This window comes from Purpureocillium lilacinum (assembly GCF_023168085.1).
Source record: "Purpureocillium lilacinum CBS 284.36 DNA, scaffold_2, whole genome shotgun sequence".
NCBI classification, from domain to species: Eukaryota; Fungi; Ascomycota; class Sordariomycetes; order Hypocreales; family Ophiocordycipitaceae; genus Purpureocillium; species Purpureocillium lilacinum.
In genome coordinates, this window is record NW_027072112.1 from 1970959 (window position 1) to 1992489 (window position 21531).

At 61.2% G+C, this 21531-nt stretch overlaps 9 protein-coding genes across 9 annotated transcripts; 5 read left to right on the forward strand and 4 right to left on the reverse strand.

The window, feature by feature from the left end:
• Window positions 1-35: 35 nt before the first annotated feature.
• Window positions 36-2402, forward strand: PLICBS_002380 (uncharacterized protein; the record flags this gene model as incomplete). Its single annotated transcript, XM_018322035.2, has 2 exons — window positions 36-1929; window positions 1999-2402. The coding sequence occupies 2 exons, from the start codon at window positions 36-38 to the stop codon at window positions 2400-2402; spliced, it is 2298 nt and encodes a 765-aa protein (XP_018179515.2).
• Window positions 2403-2900: 498 nt separating this feature from the next.
• On the reverse strand, window positions 2901-5604 carry PLICBS_002381 (uncharacterized protein; the record flags this gene model as incomplete). Its single annotated transcript, XM_018322036.2, has 5 exons — window positions 2901-2943; window positions 3025-3668; window positions 3718-3890; window positions 3947-4024; window positions 4086-5604. 5 exons carry the CDS (start codon window positions 5602-5604, stop codon window positions 2901-2903), a joined length of 2457 nt encoding a protein of 818 aa, XP_018179516.2.
• A 1608-nt stretch (window positions 5605-7212) lies between these two features.
• Window positions 7213-7854, forward strand: PLICBS_002382 (uncharacterized protein; the record flags this gene model as incomplete). The annotated part of the gene is made up of 1 exon (XM_018322037.2): window positions 7213-7854. The coding sequence occupies one exon, from the start codon at window positions 7213-7215 to the stop codon at window positions 7852-7854; it is 642 nt and encodes a 213-aa protein (XP_018179517.2).
• A 13-nt stretch (window positions 7855-7867) lies between these two features.
• PLICBS_002383 (uncharacterized protein) lies at window positions 7868-9628 on the reverse strand (the record flags this gene model as incomplete). Its single annotated transcript, XM_065600011.1, has 1 exon — window positions 7868-9628. The coding sequence occupies one exon, from the start codon at window positions 9626-9628 to the stop codon at window positions 7868-7870; it is 1761 nt and encodes a 586-aa protein (XP_065456083.1).
• A 251-nt stretch (window positions 9629-9879) lies between these two features.
• On the reverse strand, window positions 9880-11096 carry PLICBS_002384 (uncharacterized protein; the record flags this gene model as incomplete). The annotated part of the gene is made up of 4 exons (XM_018322039.2): window positions 9880-10064; window positions 10201-10482; window positions 10591-11018; window positions 11068-11096. The coding sequence occupies 4 exons, from the start codon at window positions 11094-11096 to the stop codon at window positions 9880-9882; spliced, it is 924 nt and encodes a 307-aa protein (XP_018179519.2).
• Window positions 11097-12129: 1033 nt separating this feature from the next.
• On the forward strand, window positions 12130-13509 carry PLICBS_002385 (uncharacterized protein; the record flags this gene model as incomplete). The annotated part of the gene is made up of 4 exons (XM_018322040.2): window positions 12130-12276; window positions 12358-12926; window positions 12988-13068; window positions 13125-13509. 4 exons carry the CDS (start codon window positions 12130-12132, stop codon window positions 13507-13509), a joined length of 1182 nt encoding a protein of 393 aa, XP_018179520.2.
• Window positions 13510-13951: 442 nt separating this feature from the next.
• PLICBS_002386 (uncharacterized protein) lies at window positions 13952-14341 on the reverse strand (the record flags this gene model as incomplete). Its single annotated transcript, XM_018322041.2, has 3 exons — window positions 13952-14026; window positions 14085-14235; window positions 14304-14341. The coding sequence occupies 3 exons, from the start codon at window positions 14339-14341 to the stop codon at window positions 13952-13954; spliced, it is 264 nt and encodes an 87-aa protein (XP_018179521.1).
• A 2415-nt stretch (window positions 14342-16756) lies between these two features.
• PLICBS_002387 (uncharacterized protein) lies at window positions 16757-17610 on the forward strand (the record flags this gene model as incomplete). Its single annotated transcript, XM_018322042.2, has 2 exons — window positions 16757-17015; window positions 17087-17610. 2 exons carry the CDS (start codon window positions 16757-16759, stop codon window positions 17608-17610), a joined length of 783 nt encoding a protein of 260 aa, XP_018179522.1.
• A 907-nt stretch (window positions 17611-18517) lies between these two features.
• PLICBS_002388 (uncharacterized protein) lies at window positions 18518-21337 on the forward strand (the record flags this gene model as incomplete). Its single annotated transcript, XM_065600012.1, has 1 exon — window positions 18518-21337. One exon carries the CDS (start codon window positions 18518-18520, stop codon window positions 21335-21337), a length of 2820 nt encoding a protein of 939 aa, XP_065456084.1.
• Between the last annotated feature and the right edge of the window lie 194 nt (window positions 21338-21531).

The following is a 21531-nucleotide window of genomic DNA, read 5'->3' on the forward strand; positions in this document are numbered from 1 at the left end:
AAATTTCGTCGTTTTTCTCGATTAGCCCGCGCAGCATGGCTCGCTCGCGTTCAGACTGGAGTCTTTGGAAAGGGCTGGTGGTTGCGGGAACGCTGGCATCCCAGGCCTGGGCAGGCCAGATCCTCAAAACGGACGGCTTCAGCGACTGCGGCAACGACTCCACCATCAAGGTGGACAAGGTCGACATCAGCTACGACAATGACAACAAGACCGTCATATTCGACGTTGCCGGCTCCAGCGCCAAGGAGCAAAATGTCACGGCCGTTCTCAACGTGACCGCTTACGGAAACCAAGTTTACTCCAACAAATTCAACCCATGCGACAAGGGTACATTCGTCCCGCAGCTATGCCCCGTACCAGTTGGCAGCTTCTCCGCGCGTGGCAACCAGCAAATACCATCTCAATTCGCCGACATGGTCCCCAGCATTGCTTTCCAAGTTCCCGATATCGCGGCCCAGGCGACGCTCCAGCTGCTCAGCCTCGAGGGCGGTGAAAAGGTCGCCTGCATTCAATCGCAGGTGTCCAACGGCAAGACCGCCAACGTTCCGGCGGTGCAGTACGTCGCCGCTGGAGTTGCCGGCGCTGCCTTGCTTGTTACGGGCATCTCTGCCGTCGGCGCCGCGCTGTCCGGAGGCGGCGCCGCTTCAGGGGCTGGAGCCGGCACAATCTCGCCCAGCTTCACCGAGGTCGCGGGCTGGTTTCAAGGCATGGCCATGAACGGCATGCTTTCTGTTAACTACCCTCCCATCTACCGCAGCTTCACCAAGAACTTTGCTTTTTCCACCGGCCTGATTCCTTGGGCTGGCCTGCAGTCCTCGATCGACAGCTTCCGTGCCAAGACTGGCGGCAACCTGACAGAGGACAATGTCGAGTTCCTCAAGAACGCGACCTTGATCTACCCTGACGGCTCAACCGTTAGCCCCAACCAGGGCTTCTTCAAGTTCAAGCGAGCCATGACCGAACTGGCTACGCTGGTTGTCCGCGATATCGAGACGTCGGTCAACAACTCGAGCCCGGGCTCCAGCGATAGCTCTGCCGAGACGTCTACCAATTTCCAGCATACCGTCAAAGGGCTTCAGGCCTACGCCGAGCGCCTCACTGTCCCCAAGTCTGATGTCTTCATGACCGCCCTTCTTGTCGTTGCCATCGTGATTGCTGCCATCGCGGTAGGCATTCTGCTAGTCAAGGTCATCCTGGAGTTTTGGGCCCTATTTGGCAGCTTTCCGCAATCACTTACCGGCTTCCGTAAACACTACTGGGGCTCCATTGCTCGCACCATCACGTCGCTTATTCTTATCCTGTACGGCATCTGGGTGCTGTACTGCATATTCCAGTTCACACACGGCGACTCGTGGGCCGCCAAAACCCTCGCCGGCGTCACGCTGGCAATCTTCACCGGTATCCTGGCCTTTTTTTCGTGGAAGATTTGGATTGTGGCCAGCAAGCTCAAGGAAGCAGAAGGCGACGCCAGCGGGCTGTACGAGGACAAGAAGATCTGGGTCAAGTACTCGCTCTTCTACGAGTCTTACAAGAAGAACTATTGGTGGGTATTTGTGCCAGCCATCGTCTACATGTTCGCCAAAGGCTGTGCGCTGGCCGTGGCGGACGGCAGCGGCATGGCTCAGACCATAGCGCAGCTGGTCATTGAGGGGTTCATGCTCATCATGCTGTTGTGGAGCCGTCCCTACGAGCGAAAGTCTGGCAACGTCATTAACATTGTCATTGCCGTCGTCCGCGTCCTGTCCGTTGCATGCATTCTGATCTTTGTCGAGGAGTTTGGAATCCGGCAGACCACGCAGACTGTTGCAGGTGTGGCCTTGATTGCTGTTCAGTCGGCGCTCACCGGTGTCCTGGCAATCCTCATCGCTTGGAACGCCATCAATGCTTGCTGCAAAGCGAACCCGCACCGCAAGCGTAGAAAGGAGATGGGTAAGTGTTACGGCTCTCGAACACAGCCTGAGCATAACATTCGAACAATTGCTGACTTGATGTTCACAGAGGCCATCCAGCGCGACATGGACAACCTCACTCCCCTCGACGCGCGCAACTCGCTGCTCCTCGACCGAGCCAAGCCCGGGACGCAAGGGACCATGTTTTCGGTCACGGCTGGCAGCGACTTGAAGGAGAAGTCGTCGTTTGGAAGCGGCGACCCGGAGCGCTTCTATCCCCTACGGGACGGACTGCGACCGCCCCCGGCACCGTCGGGCGGGGCCCTGTACCGGCCCCTGACGCCGACGAGGCCGCAGGACACGCAGACGCAGACGCTCCTCGACAGTGCCGCGCCGATAGCCATCGGGGGGCAGCAGCCGCTCCTGCCGACAGTAGAGAGGGAGTACAAGGGCGTCTACGGAAGGACATACGATAATGGGTACGGGTACGGGAACGGTGGATACAGAGGGTAAAGGGGGCGAACTGGGTAGGGGCCCCGGAGTGGGATATCGGTATCGAGACGGAAGCGGAGCGGAGCCCGTCGAACTCATTCATTCATTTGCATCATACCCCCCCGGTCGTCGGCTTTTAGTTGGGAGGAAATATCGAGCCTTGCATTGCGGGAAGACGGAATACACGGTGCTTGTACATTACCTGGCGAGCCTGCATTTGTGGAGTGCGGCACGGACATATGGAGCGGCCATGGTTTCTGCAGCCGTGATAGATTCGAGGAAATCTTAAAGATTGGTTAAGAAGCTCCCGTACGAAGCACGTGTCTTGGTTCCGCTCGCAGTCACGACGGTCATGCAGCCCACGGGAAGCGGGAGTATGCACATACAAGAGTTTACGTATCGACTAACTATACTGCTGCATCTGCTTGGTATCTGCAAAGGGGCCTGGCGCAATGCTATCTAATCAAATCGTCAAAAACACGCCGTGGCGACGGCTCTCGCCCGGAGCCCAGGCAAGGTCTACGTGGATAATGCAAGACAGGCGTCGACGGCCAAACCAACCCTGCGCCGCCGTGTTAGCTTCGAGTCCCACTCGTGGCAAAACTGCACAGGATCGCGCGGAGATGGATAGGGGGAGACTAACCTTCCCTCCTTCTGGTACACCACGTCGCTAATGATCTCGCGGTCCAGGTCGGGGAACATGCCCGACAGCGTCTCGACCACGTTGGCGTGCTCTGCGCGCTGCAGCCGCTGCGCCTCGGCCACCTCGGCGCTGGCCTGTCTGGCGGCCGCCTCCTCGGCCGAGAGCACGTGCCGGCCCGATGCATGTCGCCGGGCGTCCTCGCCGCCCTCTTCGCGATGATGCCGCGCATGGGGCTGGGGCGGCTCAGGAGGGGCTGGTGAACGTGGCGCGCTGACCGGCGCTGAGGACGACGAGCCGCCCTCGTCGGAAAAGATGCGCCCGATTGTTGAGAGGGGCTTCTGGATGGTTCGCAGGATCCCAGATATGGCAGCCCCGTCGTCCCGCGGCTCGCCGTCATATGAGGATGTTGAGCGCCGAGGAGGCGCCCCATCCGCTCCATCGGTTGATGGTCTGTTGGAGGACTCCCCTGGGGGGTGCAAGGGGTGCTTCTCGTTGAACGTGGCCTGCTGCGTGATGACCGGCGAGATGGCTTGATGCCTCTCTGCGATGGCGGAGACGGCGGCCTCGACGTTCTTCTCGAACTCATCGTCGGAAATAGTCAGCGACGAACGATCCATGTTTTCGATGAACTGGATTGCCCCCATCTGCCAGGTCGTTAGCGCCATCAACGGTGGAGGAGAGGAGGAGGCGTACCAGGGAGGACAGGTAGTATCCCGCCTCGCCACCGAGCTTCTCCTGATTGCGGAACCGCAGAATGTATTGGACATTAGACACTAAATGTTCGGGGTTGGACTGCAACACGACGTAGATGAGTAAGGGCATGAATGAGTCGGCCGATGAGTCCGACTTGTTGTGCTTGAGTAGGCCTGCGACAATGTGAGCTGTGACGCCCACATGATGGTCTTGGGCGCGAGAGACTTACCAAATATGACCTTGGAGCAGTTTAGGACGCAGATAATCTTGTCCCGCGGCGCTCTGTACGACTTGATCTTCAGAAGCTCTGGGAGCACGTTAGACACGAAGTCTCAGGGCAAGGGGCAACGAGGGTCAGGCAGGCAAACCTTGTTGTGCCAGTTTCAGGAAGCGCCGCCCGCTCTCGCCTACGGGCGGGATGTCGAGGTGGTCCTCTTTGACCCATCCGTAGATGTTGATCTTCTGTGTTAAAACGTCATCTCTCTCGACGTCTTCCTGGTGCTGCCCACGGCGGCCGGGTCCCATGGGAATATCCCCTCCTCTCTTCTTTGGTTTGGCACCGGGAATAGGCTTGGGAGGCGCAATGGCTGGGGAGAAGGTCTGCGTGTAGAGCCTATTCATGACCAACTTCTCCATTCCCTCGCGAGCGTTGTCGAACTCGGCATCCGACACATCCCTCCAGACCTCGCACTGCATCATCTTGTTGGCGATGAAGGCCAGGAAGTCGCTAATGATCTTGACCTGCTCGTGAACCATCCACTGCTTCTTCCCAAACTCGGACAAGAACGACTTAAGATATCTTGCCACGGGATCGGCTTTCTTGTTTCGCAGCTGCTCCAGGAACCGGTGGAAATCGAACGGCAGAGCCGGTTCGGGCTCGGGCTCCGGGGGAGGAGGGCGGTGCATCTGAAGCGGGGGCGAGGCGGGGGATGCGACGAGAGAGGCCTTTCGCTCGGCCTTGGGGCGCGGAGGAGTGCCGAACGCGCCATCCTTGGGGGGTACCGGGGGTCCCTGTTCGTCTGGCGAGCGTTCGTCAGCACCCACGGCGGCGGGCGACGAGGTGGTCAGGCGCAAGGCGTTGAAGTCATGCAACTGGCTGGAGATGGAGGGGGCGAGAGGCTCGAGGCTGGACTTGCGGGGAGGGTGTTGCATGGGGCCGCCGAGTATGGGAGAGGTGATCTCCAGCCTAGGGCTCATGACCTCTTCCTCGCCGGGGCCGCCGCCGGCTTCGCTGAACTGCTCCATGATGCTCTGGATCTCGGATCGCGAACCGCCATCTTGCTCGTCCTCGCTGGCGTACCGCTTCTCTTCGTCGGATCTGAAGGGGGAGTGGTCGTCGTCGGACTGGACGGACCTGGCGTGCGAGGGGGTCCGTGAGGGCGGCTGGGAGGTTCTCGGAGTGGCGGGCGTGGGATCAACGTAGCTGGATGGTTCAGCGGTGAGGAATTGGGAGTTTGTGTCGTTGAGAGGAGTAGGTGTGGACGCCTTGAGGGTGGCTACCGAGGAGGCCATGGCATCGGAGGGCTGGTCCGAGCTCGTGGCAGGTTGCTTGCCCTTGACAGGTGTAGATGGACGAAGCAGTGTGTCTTTGGAAGCTCCCTCGGCGGTTGCGTCGTCGGGCATGGTTGTGGAGGCCAACTGAGAGCCAGCGGTCGGCCGCGGCTCACCCCCGGAGGCTACGCCGCCATGGTCATCGGTAGAGGAGGTGTGCAGAACGGCGTCATGGGAGGGGGTCGTGGTCTCAGCCGCCACCTCGGGAGCCTCGCCGCGGTCGTCGGCGTCGGGCTTGGGGTCTCGAGCTGGCCTCGTCTCGGGAGCATCCGCAGCATGGCCGGCGGGCGGGCTTGTGGAAACCTCGTCGCCCGTCGGCTGCTCCGGCGGAGCCATGCACACGGCGGCCCGCGGGCAGGGTCGCACAGGCGGGGTATGTTCGTGGAAGCTTTCGGTGAGGCTGACGATGGTCCGGCGCTGCAAGCTGATGAGGGAGGGACAGCACGAGGTCGAGAGATCGGGCGAGGTCCTCGGGCAGCGTGGAGGCCCGAACGTGCGGACGTGAGGAGCTAGGAGGGACGGCGGGCGAGGGTCGGGTGGAGGTGGTGGGAAGATGATGGGGTGTTGGGGAGGGAGGCTCTGTCGAGAGTCGACGACGCTGGTTGGCAGCTGGTGGACAGGTAACAGTGGTGGAGGAGGCGGTGATTGTGGTGGAGGAAGCGGATGATTAGCAGGCAACGCCTGTACTGTAAGAACGGGCGAGGTCCAGTGGAGCCGCTGCTGTGGCAGTGGAGGCTCCCGCCCGCCCGCTAGACGCCACTACCTGCGGCACCTGCGCAAGCTGCGCACCTGCGGCACCTGAGAGCGAGGGGAGGAGGGCGCTGGGCGCGACGGTTTGGCGGGGCGGGGCGGGGCGGGGGAAGCTGGGCGGGGCCGTGTGGGAGGGCCATCCAGCCTGGGCGTCACAAGTTACAGCCTGAACCAGCCCTGGAGGCTCCCGTCCCCTTTCATCCATGTGGATGTTAGGTGCAGATGGCGGGGGAGGTCCTTGACACCCACGGTCAGCCGCAACGTGCTGGAACGCAGCGCCAGAGTCTCAGGCCCCTGTGATGACGGGATGGCGTGCAGAGAGCCCTGCCCTGGCACGCTATCCATACATACTGCACGTAACGTACTTCGAACTCGATCTAGCCTCCTTGCGCCAAAGATGGCCGTGGTGGTCAGCCGGCGGGATCGCCTGCAGGCCTGGGGCGCTTGGATGAAACCCTGCAACGGCCGTGGCATGGGCAGCTTGGGCGGCCGCTGACGGCAGGACTCAGTCGCGTGTTCTCTCGCTATGCGCAGCCGCGCGTGCAGCCAAGACACATCCCGTGCCTCGCTGCTCCGTCACGAAGGGCAGCCCGGGCCCGAGGTTCTCGTCGACAGCGCTCCGCACAGGCCTGATGATGCTCCACGAGGCCGTTGCCCAAGGTCCCTTTCCTATCTTGCCGTGGCCCACGTGCCTCGGCGCCCCGACGCTGTGGGTGCGAGGCTTTGGCCGTTGTTGTTTGTTCGTCGGCGGATACATCACGTATGAGTGCCTAACAAATGCATTGTCCGTGTCGAGCAAGAAGGTTGGAACCGACAACACTTTGAGCTCCGTCGCGGGCATCGTCACTTGTCACCCGCTGGAAGCGTTCGGTGACAGTCACGCCCTCCACAGCGTAAGGTAGTCCCGCATCGCTCCTGCCGGCAGTCGTCCACCGCTGTCCGCTGGTCCAGCGACCACCACCAACAATAAAACGCCTACACCACGCCGAAAGAGTCACCGCCAAGGCATACCAGCTCTGGCTGCTCGCAAAACACCAGTTCAGCCCAGCGCCACGAATTGGCTTCATTGCACCAGCCAGATCAGAGGAGCTCTTCTTTATAACTGACAATCTCATCACATTGCTTGCCCAAATTCACCCATCATCTTCTCAATTCCACGCCGCTCACACCAGTGCCTGCCACCCCTCTGCCATAATGACCGCACCTCAAGTGCCGTATCGCCAGATTCGCGCCCTCTACGACGACGACACCGTTACCGTATACCAAGCGTACAAGCGCTCCATTGCCGATGCTGCCGTCAAGGAGCAGCGCCTCAACGCCTCGCCCGACTTTCGCCCCGGCCGCATGACCTGGATCAAGCCCAGCTGGGCCTGGATGATGTATCGTGCCGGCTACTCCTTCAAGGATCCACGACAAGAGCGCATTCTCGCTCTCAAGATGAAACGCCAACACTTTGTCGCCCTTTTGGAGCGCGGCGTCCTGTCCACGCACAAGCCGTCCGCCGGCGAGGCGCAAGACACCTCGCGCGACAAGACCACCGAGGTCAGGATCCAGTGGGACCCCGAGCGCACGCCCAAGCTGGACGTCCTTCCCTACCGGAGCATACAGATTGGCGTCCCGGGCTCGCTCAGCACGACGTGGGCCACTGAGTGGATCGATTCCATCCAAGATGTAACGGAAACAGCGAGGCGTCTAAAGGAGACCATCGACCAGCGCCCAGACATTAGCACAGACGAGCTGGTCCAGCTCGGTCTCGTCCCAGACGAGCGTCCGCTCCCAGTCTCTGATGAGCTTGCGGCCATACTTCGCATGGACGTACCGACCACGACGGGTTGATCCCAGTTTAGGCTTATCCAGCTGCGTCTTGACGACGTTGACGCGGGACATCTGAGTCGGTAACCCTGAGCCTGAGCCGATAAAAGAGCCTCGAATATTTCGTGTCAAGCTCAATAGTGGCCACAAGTCGGCGTCCGTGGCCCAAATCGAAATGCTCTCGGCCCTGTCTGGAAGATCTGTTCATTACATGCTCGAAACTCGAGTCCACAACGCTTCGCCGCGACTCAAACGCGCACCAAGGCACAAAGTACAGCGCCGGTGTCCCGAACGGGTTTGGATCCGTCGGCTCGAGGCCTGCGACAAGGCAGCACAGGTCATCTCCGACCGAAGCGGTGCTGATGTCCAGCTCCAATACGCCAAACACCGTGGGGGCTTTGAGTTGGTCGACGTTGGGCACGGCGACGAGGTTGAAGTTGATTTCATATAGCTCTCTCGAGTCCGGCAACGTAGGAGTGGCAAAGTACTGCCACGTCGGAGACCGAGACGTTACGTTTACTGTTACCTGGACCGGCAAATTGCCACTGTATTCCACTTGAGGATCAAATAGTATGCCACTCGGAGGCAGTGCCGCCATGCAGTTGTGAGGAACAGAGATTTGCCGTGGGATAGCTTCTGCCAAAGCCGCGTTGTGATCGCCGAGACCGGCGCCCACCTTGAGAGAAATCTCATCGGGCAAGACGACGACGTTCATCATAGAAAGTGCCAGGATGTCCGGCCGAATCCGAATAAAGTCGGCGTCACTGTCCCAGGCTGTTCTTTGGAGCAGGATGGCGGGCGCAAGAGTTGACGTAGAACCTTCTCTGCGCACATCGCAGTCGAGAAAGGCGAAGAAGATGGTGCCGGAAGCGTCGTTGGGAAACGGCGTGAGCAAAACTTCCAGCTTCAGTCCTCGATTCGTCACGCTGACGGTCTTGCCGGCACGCCTCCTCGACAAATATCTCGACCGAACCGGCAGCAACCCGCGGTAGTTTCCAAAGGCCGTTGGGCCGTCTGCCAACAGCCCCCAGAAGTGTCGCTCGCGAAGGGACTCCGGCCTGCAGCGCCACGCATACAGCGACTCATCCTCCGTCGACTTGATGATTTCCTCTTGGAGTCGCTTGAACGCCTTTGCACGCCCTTCGCCGTAGAGAAGCGGCATGTTGATGTCGAAGAGCCCCAGCAGGCAGTACGCCACGTCCTCTGGTCGCGTGGTGACGCGTGCGGCGGCCCAGCTCATCCTCTGCGCGACCGAGAAGGCGTCAAGGCGCTCGTCATTAAAGTCTCGGGGCGCGAGGAGCTGCTCGGGAATGCCAGTGACCTCCTTGATGAGCCCCTTGAGCGAAACCCTGGTGCCGAGCTGCGCCCAATCCCCGCCGTAGAAGAGCACCTTGCGAGGCGCAATCAGCTCCTGCAGCGTCCACCCGCGCGTGAACCAGCGGCTGGCCTCGAAGCCGTCACCCACGGGACCAACATCGGCTAGATAGGCGATGCACACCGACGCCTCTTGGTACCACCGGAACATGGAATTGATGGCCTCGGAGAGCTCCGCGCTACTGCTCTTGTCTATGCAGCAGGTGTCGACCCAGACGTGTGCCAGGTCGAGGGCCCGCGAGGCGGCGCAGGTCTCTGCGATCTTGGCCCATCCTCGGAGATGCGTGGGCGGCGTGGCGGCGCCAGAGAGGGACTCAAACGACACTTCTTCGTCTGCCCACGTGTGGGAGAGGATGGCGTACGGCGGGACGTGGTCGTCGGAGAAGGGGACGAGCTGGAAGGTCGTCGTGTTGAGCAGCCGCATTGTTGGACGCGGAGCCGAGTCTGAGGTGGAGGAAGCTGGATGAGGTTGTACGAAGACGATGATGGTCAATTATTTAGCGTCGTGACGTGCATGAGCCACACGGCCAGACACGATCATTCTTCACTCACAGCCATGGTGATGAGACTCGAATTGTAGACAAGAAATCATTCGCTATTTGATAATTTTGAACTGGTTCTAAGCACCATTCAACCAGTGGACACTCTTCAGTGCGTTCAATGCCCACCCACTCCTCAGCCATTGACTACAACGCCGCCGTTGCAGTGAATCGTCTGCCCGCTGACACACGAGCTGTCGCTCGACGCCAGGAAGACAACGCAGGTGGCAATCTCGGACGGCTGCGCCGGCCTGCCCATCGGGCTCGTAAACTCCTTTTGCGCGCGGTCGTTCATCGTCGCCGGGATGAGCGGCGTCCACACTGTTTCCCCGCCCCTCGTTAGCGACGCATCCTTTCCCGATCGCAGATATGACTGACTGCAAGACGGGCAAAGAAAAAAAAAAAAGGGGGGGGGGGGGGGGGGGGGGGGGGGGGGGGGGAGGTTAAAAAGACTTACCCGGTCCCGGTGCGACGGCGTTGACGCGTATGCCCTTGCTGAGGTACTGGTTGCTCAGCCCCCGCGTAAAGGAGACGACGGCGCCCTTTGTCGAGGTGTAGTCGAGGAGATCCGGTCGGCCGATGTAGGCGTTGATGGAGGCGTTGTTGATGATGGTGGAGCCGGACTTCATGTGCTTGAGCGCGTACTTGGAGACGTAGAAGAAGGAGTGGATGTTGGTGTTGAAGGTGTGCACCCACTGCTCCTCCGACAGGTCTGCAATGTCCTCGACCATCATCTGGTCTGCACCACGAGGTACGTCAGTCAGCTTCATTTTCTCTCTCTCCTCTCTTCTCTTCTCTCTCACACCTCAGGCTAGAAAGGAAGGGGGACAAAGGGGTCCATCCTTACACGCCGCGTTGTTAAACAGAATATCAATGCCGCCCATCTTCTCCACCGCAAAGTCGACCACCTTTTGGCAGTCCTCCCGCCGCGTCAGGTCCACGGCGACGAGGTGGCACTTTGCGCCCAGCTCCTCGACCTGACGGCGCGTGTCGCGCGCGTCGTCCTCCTCCTCGGGGAGGTACGCGATGGCCGAGTCGGCGCCCTCGCGCGCGAAGAGCACCGCCGTCGCCGCGCCGATGCCGCTGTCGCCGCCCGTGATGAGCGCCCGCTTGCCCTGCAGCTTGCCCGCCGCCCGGTACGTCTCCTTGCCGCCGCCCGCCGTGGGGAGCTGGTCGCGCGTGGGCGTCGGCGCGGGCATGTCGCGGTCCTTGCCCGGGAAGGACTGCTTCGACACGGGGATCTCGCTTTCTGTGCGTGACGGTAACAAGCGCTTGCTGTTAGCATGGCACGTCGTGGTGTCGCGCATTTGTGTGAGAGGTTGACAACTTGCCTTTGTTGAATTCGGACGTCATGATGGCAAATTTTGGTGTATACTATTATCCTGCGCAAGAATAGGGAGCAACGGGAATTGCTTTCACTTGAAATATGTCAACGCGTAGGGACTTTTTATCGAACGTCGTCGGTGTGTCCTCTTCATCGCGATGCGACCCGGGCCGGAGCTTTCCACCCGGCCCGCCGTCCGATGAACGATCGATGACGCCACCGTGGGTATGCATCACTATTAATCATTACTACGGCCATGCCAAGCATTTCAATACGGAAATAAGGGGCGTAACATCGGTAATCTAATCGACATTTTGGATACAGCAAAGAAGGATTGCGCGCGGAACTGCCCCGCTGGGGGGTTGCTCCCCTCGCGAAGCCCCTTTGGTCTTTACTCCCGGCAGGCGATCGGCCTGAAAGGCGCAAACAAACATGAGAGTGTTGCATGCACCCGGTGGCGATTGATTGAAACTCCGAGCCCAGTGCCACATCTGCAGAGAAAAACATAACATACCTCGAGGCCAAGGCTCGCGGGAAGATTGAGAGTAGCAACGTGGGAAACGTGAGTTCTACGTCATGCGTGGGCCGGGGTGCCACCCGGACGATGCAACGGAAGCCGGAACGACAGTGCCCCACATTTCCGGCCTGACGGACTCGGACTCGGACCCGGCCCGGGCTAGGCGCGGCATGCAAACGGAAAGCCAGTACTGGGCTCGCTCAGTCAATTCGGAGCATGTCTTTCAGCTGATATACTAGCTGCATGGTCTGCCGTCGCATGACAGTTGCTAGAGCCTCAGCCAGCCTATGTGTAGGTGGCGGGCTCTTTCATGACCCGCCCTCGCTGCCGCTTTCCGTGGGCCCGACTGGCCAACGGCGGAGGGGTACAGCTGTGAATCTCGACCCGAACTGGACTCGTTGCCAAAACTCGGGGTTCTGGGTGTCCTGACTTGATGATGCGCCCGTCTTCACCTCTCTCTCGACGGTTCCCCCCGTGCCAAGTCCCATCGTGACGAGAGAGCGGGCATCCAACAAGCGACGAGAGCCTCGCGCGCTCAGCTCAACATGGCCAGCGCAGGTGGCACGCGCCTGTTCTGGGTGCAGCTAGGCCTTATGATTCCCTGCATCGTCTTCTCCGGTCTGAGGATCTACGTGCGCGCCTTCATCACCCGCTCCTTTGCCCCTGACGATTGGGCCATCATGCTCGCCACGGTAAAGACCGCCCATTTAGCCCGACTGCTTCGCTCCGCCTTTCGAATATGTTTTGATTTGGCACTGACATGGCTCGTTCAGACACTTTTTCTGATCTCAAGCGCCGTCACCATGCGAGGCGCCACCTACGGCGCCATTGGCCAGGGTGACGACCATCCTGGCGGCGGCGGCGGCGGCGAAAGCGCAGAGCGCATCGTCACCTCCATGAAGGGCATCTACATCTGTGCCGCCATCTACTCGCTCACGTCGCTCGCCATCCGCGTCTCCGTGTGCCTCTTCCTGCTGCGCATCGTGACGCGCCGGTCGCATCGGCAGGTGCTCCACGCGCTGCTCGCCGTCTCGGCCGCGGCGTCCACCGCGTACTTCTTCACCGTCTTGCTGCAGTGCTCGCCGCCGTCTTTTTTCTGGAACCGCGTGCGGTACGGCGGCGGTGCGGCACATGGAAGTGGTGGAGAAGGAGGAGGCGGAGGTGCTGAGACCGGACACTGCATCAGACACCAGGCCGTGACGGCTGTGGCCATGGTTCATGCCACCGTGTCGGCCTTGTCGGCGTGGGTGATGGGCTTGCTACCAATGGTAATGCTGTGGAACGTTCGCATGGAGACGCGCACCAAGGTGACGGTCATTGCGCTGCTGGGCATGAGCATGGTGTAAGTGAGCTGAGAGTCTCCCAGCTAGCCACCCTGTCGATGCTAAAGAGGACTGGCACAGCGCGGGAATCACCATCATCGTTCGCATGACGACGCTCAAGTTCATCGAGGACTCCACGCCTGCTTACTTCAAGTCGGCCATGTAAGGATGAGCCTTTCCCTCGACATGTTCATGGCGTGCTGATCAGACGGATCCAGAGACACGGCCATGTGGTCCTCCATCGAGCCCAGCGTGGGCATCATCGCCGCCTCGATACCGACCCTCCGCCCGCTCTTCAAGCGACGAAGCCGTTGGTCCTCTCGCGCACGACCGAAGACTCCCGCATCGGTCCGAGGCGCCGTCACCACCATCCACCGCTCCAGCAGACCGCAGTGGGTGGAACTGGCGCCGCGCCAATCCTGTCGCGATGAAGAGGCGGCACAGGTCAGCGGGAGCGGGGAGAGCGGAGCGACATCGTCGAGTAACAGCGACAAGCCGGTGTGGATCACCACCGTGGAGAAAGGAGAGAGCCGTGATGAGGCTGCGTTGGGTGGGATTACCATCCACACGGCCATCGAGGTAATCTCGCATCGACGCGAGTGATTGCATTAGAGTTTTGGAAGGTCAGGCGAAGAGAACAGGCCGACGTCGGGATGTGGCAAGGTATGGTTCCAGAACAAAAAGCCAAGGCTATATGTCTGCCGAAACTGTATCATCGCCGCACAGTTTGAGGATGGCATGTCCGAGTCGCGGATCCTCTTGGCCTTGAGAGCGAGTCGCCCAAAACGATTCCAGTGTATGCCAAGTACAAGTCTATTAATTTGTTGCACCAGTCGTTCGTACAAGGAATCTGTATGCCGCTCTGCAGCTTCCAGCCCGCCGGCATTTGTCGCCTCGGTCATATACAGCAGACAGAGCCGTGTCTCGTCCCTCCGCGCGGCAACCGCCAAAAGTCCATCTCTTTGCTTCCCTGCAAAACCTTGAAGAAGAAACCAAAAACAGAAACGCCAGCGCCAAGATTTGTTTCGAGTCCAGCGACCCGCCTCTACAAGGCGATGGCGCCCCTTCGGTTCTCCCGGACGTGGAGCATCCCTTGGAAGCCGCAGAATACGAGGAATGCCTGGCAAGACGGCTTGTCAGCAAAATGTTTCGTTTCGGTTCCGGGGGCGGACACGTACGCCGTATACGATGACGGCGGTAAAGATGGTCCCGGAGACGGCCTTGCCATCGGTCGGGTCGTCTCGGCCGCCGACAAACTCTTCGTGGCCGGAGCGGAAGAGTATGCCGAGGACGGTGAGGATGATGATGGCGAACACTGAAATGACGGTGCTGCGGACTGGGGTCAGCGTGGGCGGACGGAGGATGGGCGACGGAGGCTCGGCTCGGGGCGGACGGACCATGACCATGCGTGCATGGCGCTGACGACGGGCTTCATGATGGGCGAGCGGCGCTTGCGAGCGACCAGATGCGATGCGATTCGTTTCGTGGGGGCAGACGGGGCTGCTGCTGCTGCTGCTGCGGCTGTCGAGACGCGGCGGGTATCGAACGAGGGACGACGAGCAGTTGAGCTCGGATGTTGGTGGTGGTGGTTCTGACTTGGGTTACTAGCTGCATGACGAGTCGCAAGCTGCGGCAAGCGGAGGGCTGCGCAGTGGAGGCGGGCGGCGCTTGGCCGGTTCATGCGGCTGGAATACTTAGCTAAGCATACCCATGTGTCTGCAGCTCCAGCCACATATTGCGGGACGACGCCACAAGCCCGCGCCACCCTCTGTCAGGGGTGGGCAACAAAGCAGGAAGGCATGGGACCGCCTGGAGGTGGAAGGCAGGAGGCACAGACGCAAAAAGCAAAAGGGAAGGAAGAACTCACACAGTACTTCGCGGTTACCCCCACTATTGCTTGCGCAGGCTGCAATGGATGGATTCATCGCCATGGATGCTCTTTCCCTTGGATCCTCTTCCCTGCCGATCCTTGTGGACGTTTCGGCAGTGACGATGGAGGCATGCGCAATTGACACAGTTTGACTCGGCCCCCCTCTCTACGCTCTACAGTCTCACACTCTGCAATCTGCATCTCTCACAGACATGGGCCTGGCTCGTTTGCCGTGCCGCTCTTTGATGAGCGGCCGCGGCCTGTTGTGTCTCGCCGTCACGATCCGTTCGACTCGCGAGCAGTCGCACAGCCTCATCGCACAGAAGCCCCCGAAACGCGCCTGCGGGACGCTACGGAAGCGGCTTGCCGTCGCCTCTCTATCGCCTGTCTTCCCGTCTTGCTCGACGAGGTCCGGCGCAGAGGATTGGCAAGACCGGAACGGACGGCGGACCGAGCCAGCGCCAGCAGAGCCTGCAAAGTCGCTAGCACCGGTCCGTGGAGGCGGCCTGAGTCTGCGGCGCTCGGGCACGAACACCCCAAGGACGATTGTGAGACGCGAAACGAAACAGCACATGGTGGTGGCCCCCCTCCAGCCTTGCACCCTGCCGTCGATGGTAATCATCCACCTGACAGAGCCGTGGCATTGGGTGCGAGGACGGGAGATTGGCACCAGCCTGGCCCGGTCGACGTCCGATTTGCCGATGGCGCGTTTCGGCGCTTCACGGTCACGGCACGGTCTGCCGAGCCTTCACCATAGGTCCATCATACGCAGCACGTTGGTGCTAACTGACAGAAGTCGGCGACGCATCAGTCAGCGACGCTGCGAAGTCGTTGCTGCAAGCGCTGCACAGCCCGCCGCTTGTTGGTTCCCCGTCTCCCTGTGGGCGGCAAGCCGCTGACAGCCAGTGGTGCTTGTCGGTCTGGTGATATTAATAGCAGGCAGAAGCGACGACGAGAAAGGCAGCGCAGTAATACAGTCAGACTGCATGCTCATCAGTGAGCGGGGCCGGCGTGTGCCCCTGTGCAGGTTCCTATTCCTGTCCTACACGGGCCGGTGAGCACTGTTGCACGGCGTGGCTTTGGCGATGCCATGGTCCATCCATTCCCACTCTGCGCGGCAGCACCAGCGCAGCGACCGTGACACTGCCGCCGGGTCCCGTTTATGCCGCCGTCGTCCTGTCCAGCCCCTGCGCAGTGCCCAAAGGACCAAGCCTCTCCAATGCGCCCCGAAGCGGGTCCCGGATTCGCAGCTACCGAAGGATGGTCCCCGCCCTCCCTTTGAGTGGGCGTTTGAAACAACAAGGCGTCCCTGGCTGGTCGATTGGCGATGGGCGGGCCTGGGATGACGCTCCCATCCGCGTCCGAGGCAACGGGTGCCAATGGCGGCCGGCTGTTGGGCCGCTGCACTGGTCCCTCTCATTGCCAAACGGACAGACTGACAGTGACAGGTAACCAGACCAGCCTTCCAATTTGGGGCTTGGCTTGTTCACGACTTATAACAAGAGGCTGCGCACCCGTCATCGCCGGCCCAAGTGCCTCCCTCTGTGCCTCTCCCTTCTTCGTCCCGTCTGCCCACCACGCGCCTCGCCTCACACGGGGTAGATTATTTGTACGACGTCCACGTCACGCCTCACTGCCGCTGCTGTGCTGTGTTTGCTCAGCCGCCCGGTGATTCAGTCTTGCAATACCGCTGCCCTTGCGTGATTGACTGGCTCGCAGCGACGAAGAGCCGGCGCGGCGATCTACTTCCTATTTCTACTCCCTGCCTGCGCCATCCATCACACGCCATCCCTCATTGACCAGCTCCCTCGCGACTGAACCAGGAAACCTCGTTGCCGGTTCCCATCTAAACTTCGTTTGCGCGACGCCTGGCTCCCGCCTCTTTGGTATAAGTCGCCAAGTGCCCGCCCCGTCGGCTCGACCTGGTGCTCCTCGCCACCTCTACCCAGCACATCCCCATATCCCTCTCTCGCCCTCACCATGCGCGTCTCTGGCACTGCAGCTGCAATTGCCTACGCGGCCCTCGCCGCTGCCAAAGCCACCCAGGATGCGCCCGTCATAAATGGCAATCCTGCCGGCGTCCGCTACAAGGCTGTCCTGCCCGAGACTCCGTTTTTCCCCGTGGAGGGCCTGACGGGCAATGTCAAGGGTGTCATCATCGCCGAGACGCCGGCCGACGGCGTCGGAGTTAAGTTTACGGTTGAATTTTCGAACCTGCCCAAGTCTGGCGGTCCTTTCCGTAAGTCGGCGAGCCCGTCCTGTTCTTGACAAGGCCAATTGGGTGCAAGATGGCTGACAGAGTGCACCCAGCGTACCACATCCACGTCGACCCCGTGCCCTCGGACGGCAACTGCACCAAGACGCTGGCTCACCTGGACCCTTACATCCGTGGCGAGGACCCGGTTTGCGATTCCACGGCCCCCGAGACCTGCCAGGTCGGCGACCTGAGCGGCAAGCACGGCAAGATCACGGCAGACCCGTTCCAGGTCCAGTACGTGGACAAGTTCAGCTCGCTCAAGGAGGGCGAGGGCTCCTTCTTCGGAAACAGGTCGTTCGTGCTGCACTTTGGCAACAAGACGCGCATCAGCTGCGCCAGCTTCGTCAAGGTTCACGGGTCTGACACAAATACGACCACGACCAAGACCAAGTGCCCGACACACGCTCCGACGACGGTTCCCGTGTCGTCAGGGGTCGGCACAGGCTCGCCTACGGCGCCGACTGCCACGGGTGCCCCGCCGACGAGCACCGTCGTGCCCATTGCGGCCGCGGCGCTCTCGAGCGTATCCCTGCCGCTCATGGTGGTGGCTGCGGCGGCAGCCTTCTTTGCGCTGTGAGGCGGCGTGTGACGGTTGTAGGCCTGGTCGATGGGCCATGAGCTCTGGGTGCCCGCCCTGGAGCTCTGGTGGTGGACGTGTCTTATTCGGCGGGACCTCTTCAGCTTCTTGTGTGTGATTAATTTTATGATAGCGAGCCTTGATGAAATAATACGTCGAATCGAGGGCCAGGCAAAGCACGACTGTACGGAAGTGACAAAGTGTATGCGCCACAACGCAGGCAGTGCCGTTGGATAGAAGCCCAAGGCCGTCGCCATCAGCACCAAGGCTCGTTGCCGTCACCGAGGACGCAGGTTCGGGGCAACCACTTCAACTCGTCAATGCCCGGCGGGCGTTGCAGGGCTTCCTCAACGTCCTCAAGGGGGACGCGTGCAGCGTTCACCTAGCCCCATGTTCTGATTGGTTGCCTATGCCAACAACCTAACGGTAACTGTGAATGGGCCCGTCGCGGCGAGGGCGACGAGTTGCTGGCGTTGCCAGGTGGTGAACAGATGGCGAACAGGCCGCGCACCTGGCCGCCAGCTGCGCGCCATCACTGGCCCTGGGGCCGCACAACAAAAGACCGCAACTCTCGATGCGTTCCGCGTCTTGTTTCTTCCCTCTTCAACCTCTGCACACTTCCTTTGGCCCTGACCGTCCCGTCACGTCAGCCAGGTTACCAAAACACCCTCCCTCACCCGAGACCCCCTTTCCACCGCACTGCATCCCTTTCACCTGGTTTGACGATACGATACCATCGGTATCTGGTTTTGTCGCTCGCGCCCCGTTGTTTCTCTCCTGACTTGCAATCAGTCCCAAGAATCCTCGTTTGACGCGGGCTCGCAGCAGTCGTTTGTTGCACACTTTCCATCTTTCCCCTTGATGAGTTTTGCGGCTCACTGAGTTCATCTGCCCTTCCGAAACCGCCATGGCTAAGAAGAAGAAGAATCGCTCCAAGAAGGTGACCGCGCAGGCGGCAGCCGGCAGCGAGTCTCCTCAACCTCAGACTCAACCTCCGTCTGCGGATCTTGGTTTGACCCCGAAGCCAGATACCGCCGCGCCCGAGCAGGGCCAGCCTCAGCAGAAAAACAAAACCGAAAAGCAGGTCACAGATACGTCCACGCAGGCATCGTCGGCTGCTTCTTCTTCTTCGTCGTCTTCTCAGCCAGCGCCCTCGACTTCGTCGTCGTCGTCGCCCATCATCACCCGCAACAAGTACGACTTCGTGCGGCGCATCGCGCACAACTCGTTCCAATCCCTCCGCAGGGCTGACTCGATGCGTATTCACTGTAGGTTCTGGCGCAACTTCTCGGCGTACCACGGCTCCTGGGCCAGCGTGCCCCTCGAGGTCCTCGAGGTGGCCGCCATGGTCAACTACAACACCGCGCGCCCGCGGCCCATCGACCCGGCCATCCTCTTCGACCTCGTCAAGATCCGCAAGAGCGTCGAGGAGGCGACCGACCTGGCGGTCAGGGCCCTCAGCGACACCGTCTCCTCCGCCATGTCCAGCGTCAACAGCGTCAGCGGCCTCCGCGCCATGACCTCCCTGCGAGGCGCCCCCCAGAAGAAGACGGGCCACGGCCTCAAGATGAGCCACGAGAGGAGGCTCCGCATGCGCGAGCTCGCCGTCCAGAAGCTCGCCCGCGCGTACCGCGTCGACGACATCGCCGCCTGCATCGTCACCATGCAGGGCACCACCTCGCTCGACGACATTGCCGGCCTGGTCCTCCAGAGCCACCCCGACAACCCCGACGCCAGGTTCGTGCACTTTTTCCACGAGAAGATCCTCTCGCGCAACCTCGCGGGGCCCGAGTGCTTCCGCGCCCTCGAGGAGATCATGGCGCTTGAGTCGAAGCAGCCCGAGCTCCTGCGCACCCTGGCGTCGCTCAAGGGCGCGACGGGCGACATGGCTGGCGCTGCTTGCGATCTTTCCCACGCCATGGCCTTTTCCAAGTATCATGGGGAGTCTCATCGCTCGGCGAACCAGGATGCCCCTTCCACAGAGCAGCAGCAGCAGAGCCCCCAAGTTGGCAGACATAATGTCCAGCTCCCCGAGGACAAGCGGCCCAGCGGCTTCGAAGGCCAGCTCGTGTTCCACCGCGGCTCCGTCTACCTCGCCGATGCATGCGACCGGTTGCTCAAGGCGCTGGGTGAGCCTACAGATTCGAACAAGACCGTCCAGAAGACTGACGCTAGCCTGTCCGGCGACAAAGACGCCGTAGAAGCTGATGCTCGTCAGCCTCCGCTTGCGGATGAGGCTATCACGAAGGCTGACGCCGGTAACGGTAAACGCCATGAGAAGGAAGCCGAGCTTGCCCAAACTCTACAGTCTGACCAGGCTGCTGCCCTGACTGATATCAGCAAACCCGACAAGAGAGAACCCGAGCTTCTCCAACAGTCACAGTCGGATCAGGTTGCTCAGACTGGCAACACCAGCAAGTCCGACAAGAAAGAAGCCGAGCTTCACGAACCCCCACAGTCGGACCAGGCCGCCCAGACGGGCAACAACAATACCAACCAACCCGACGACAGAGAACCCGCGCTCCCTCCCAAGGCCAAGAAGCTCGGGAGCGCCGCGGCCGACGAGTGCCGCCAGGCCAAGGCGCTGGCCAAGCACGCCCTGCACGACATCATGTTCTTCCTCAACCAGTTCGACTACAGCCCCAACATGCCCGCCATGCTGAGCAAGGACTACAACGAGCGCATGCGCCTCGCCTCGCAGGGCAACCGCAACCCGCGATCGACCGTGTCCCACGCGGCTGCGGCAGCAATGCCGCCGCATAAACTCTACACGCTGGCCGACCTCCTCTCCGCGTCGCCGCCGGCCGACTTGCCCGAGTACCCGTCCCAGGAGGCGCTCAAGCAGGGAAGGCACGACGTCGTCGGCGTCGCCCCCCAGGGAGGAGGAGGAGGAGGAGGAGGAGGAGGAGGAGGAGGAGGAGGAGGAGGAGGAGGAGATGCCGTTGATACCTGCGAGAGCGTGACGTACCACCCGCTCCTCAGCGAGGCCCTGCACTCGGTGCTGCTCTGCCACTGCATCGCCCAGACGCCCCTCGCCGAGATCAAGCGCCACGCCTACATGGTCGCCCGTCTCATCAGGCTGTGCGACGGCTGGCCGGCCTTTCACTCCACCAGGTCGTCGGCGCGCACTGACTGGGAGGACCTGCTCCGTCAGAAGGGCGCCGACTGGCTCGACCTCGGCGCCGAGTGGAAGTTTCTCTGCGAGCCGGCCCCGGTCCCCGGATATACCCCCCGTCTGCCGCGCTCCTCCTCCTCGTCCGTACCATCATCATCATCATCTGCGCCCGATCGCCGCACCGCGTCCGCCGCGGCCGCCACCCTCGTGGCAGGCGCCAACGATGGCAACAACAATAACGCAGCTGCAGCGGCTGCCACGCACGACCACCACTGTGGTGCAAATCCCCAGACCAAGTGCCGCTCCCCCTTCTGCCCCAACTCGCAGTCCGCCGGCCCGTCCGCCACCCACCAGTCCGCCATGAACCTGGCCGTGGAGCTGTTCCAGGACGGCGACCACGGAGGCTGGGACGGCGCCGCCGTCGTGTCGGACCGCGCCGTCGCCGTCCGCCGCTGGATCAACGAGGTGCCCTTCATCCGCGCCGTGCGGCGCAAGAAACGCGTCGTCGACGGCAAGGACCACCACGGCCACAGCCACAGCCACCACCACCACCATGGCGGCAGACATGCGGATACAGCCGGCAGCAGCACCACCGGCACTAGCGCGACGTAACTTTGAGAGCGCCTTGTTTTACCTTGAGGCGGGGCAACAAGACGAAGCGTCTGGACGGACATGCTGGCAGCGAAACGGCGAGCCGGACAGACTTGGTCCTTCCTGTGACGAACTGAGGAGCGACGCCTCCCATCCGACAAGAACGGAACAAGCGTCGTCGACTGCAACTTGCTAACACATTGAGCTCTCAAATG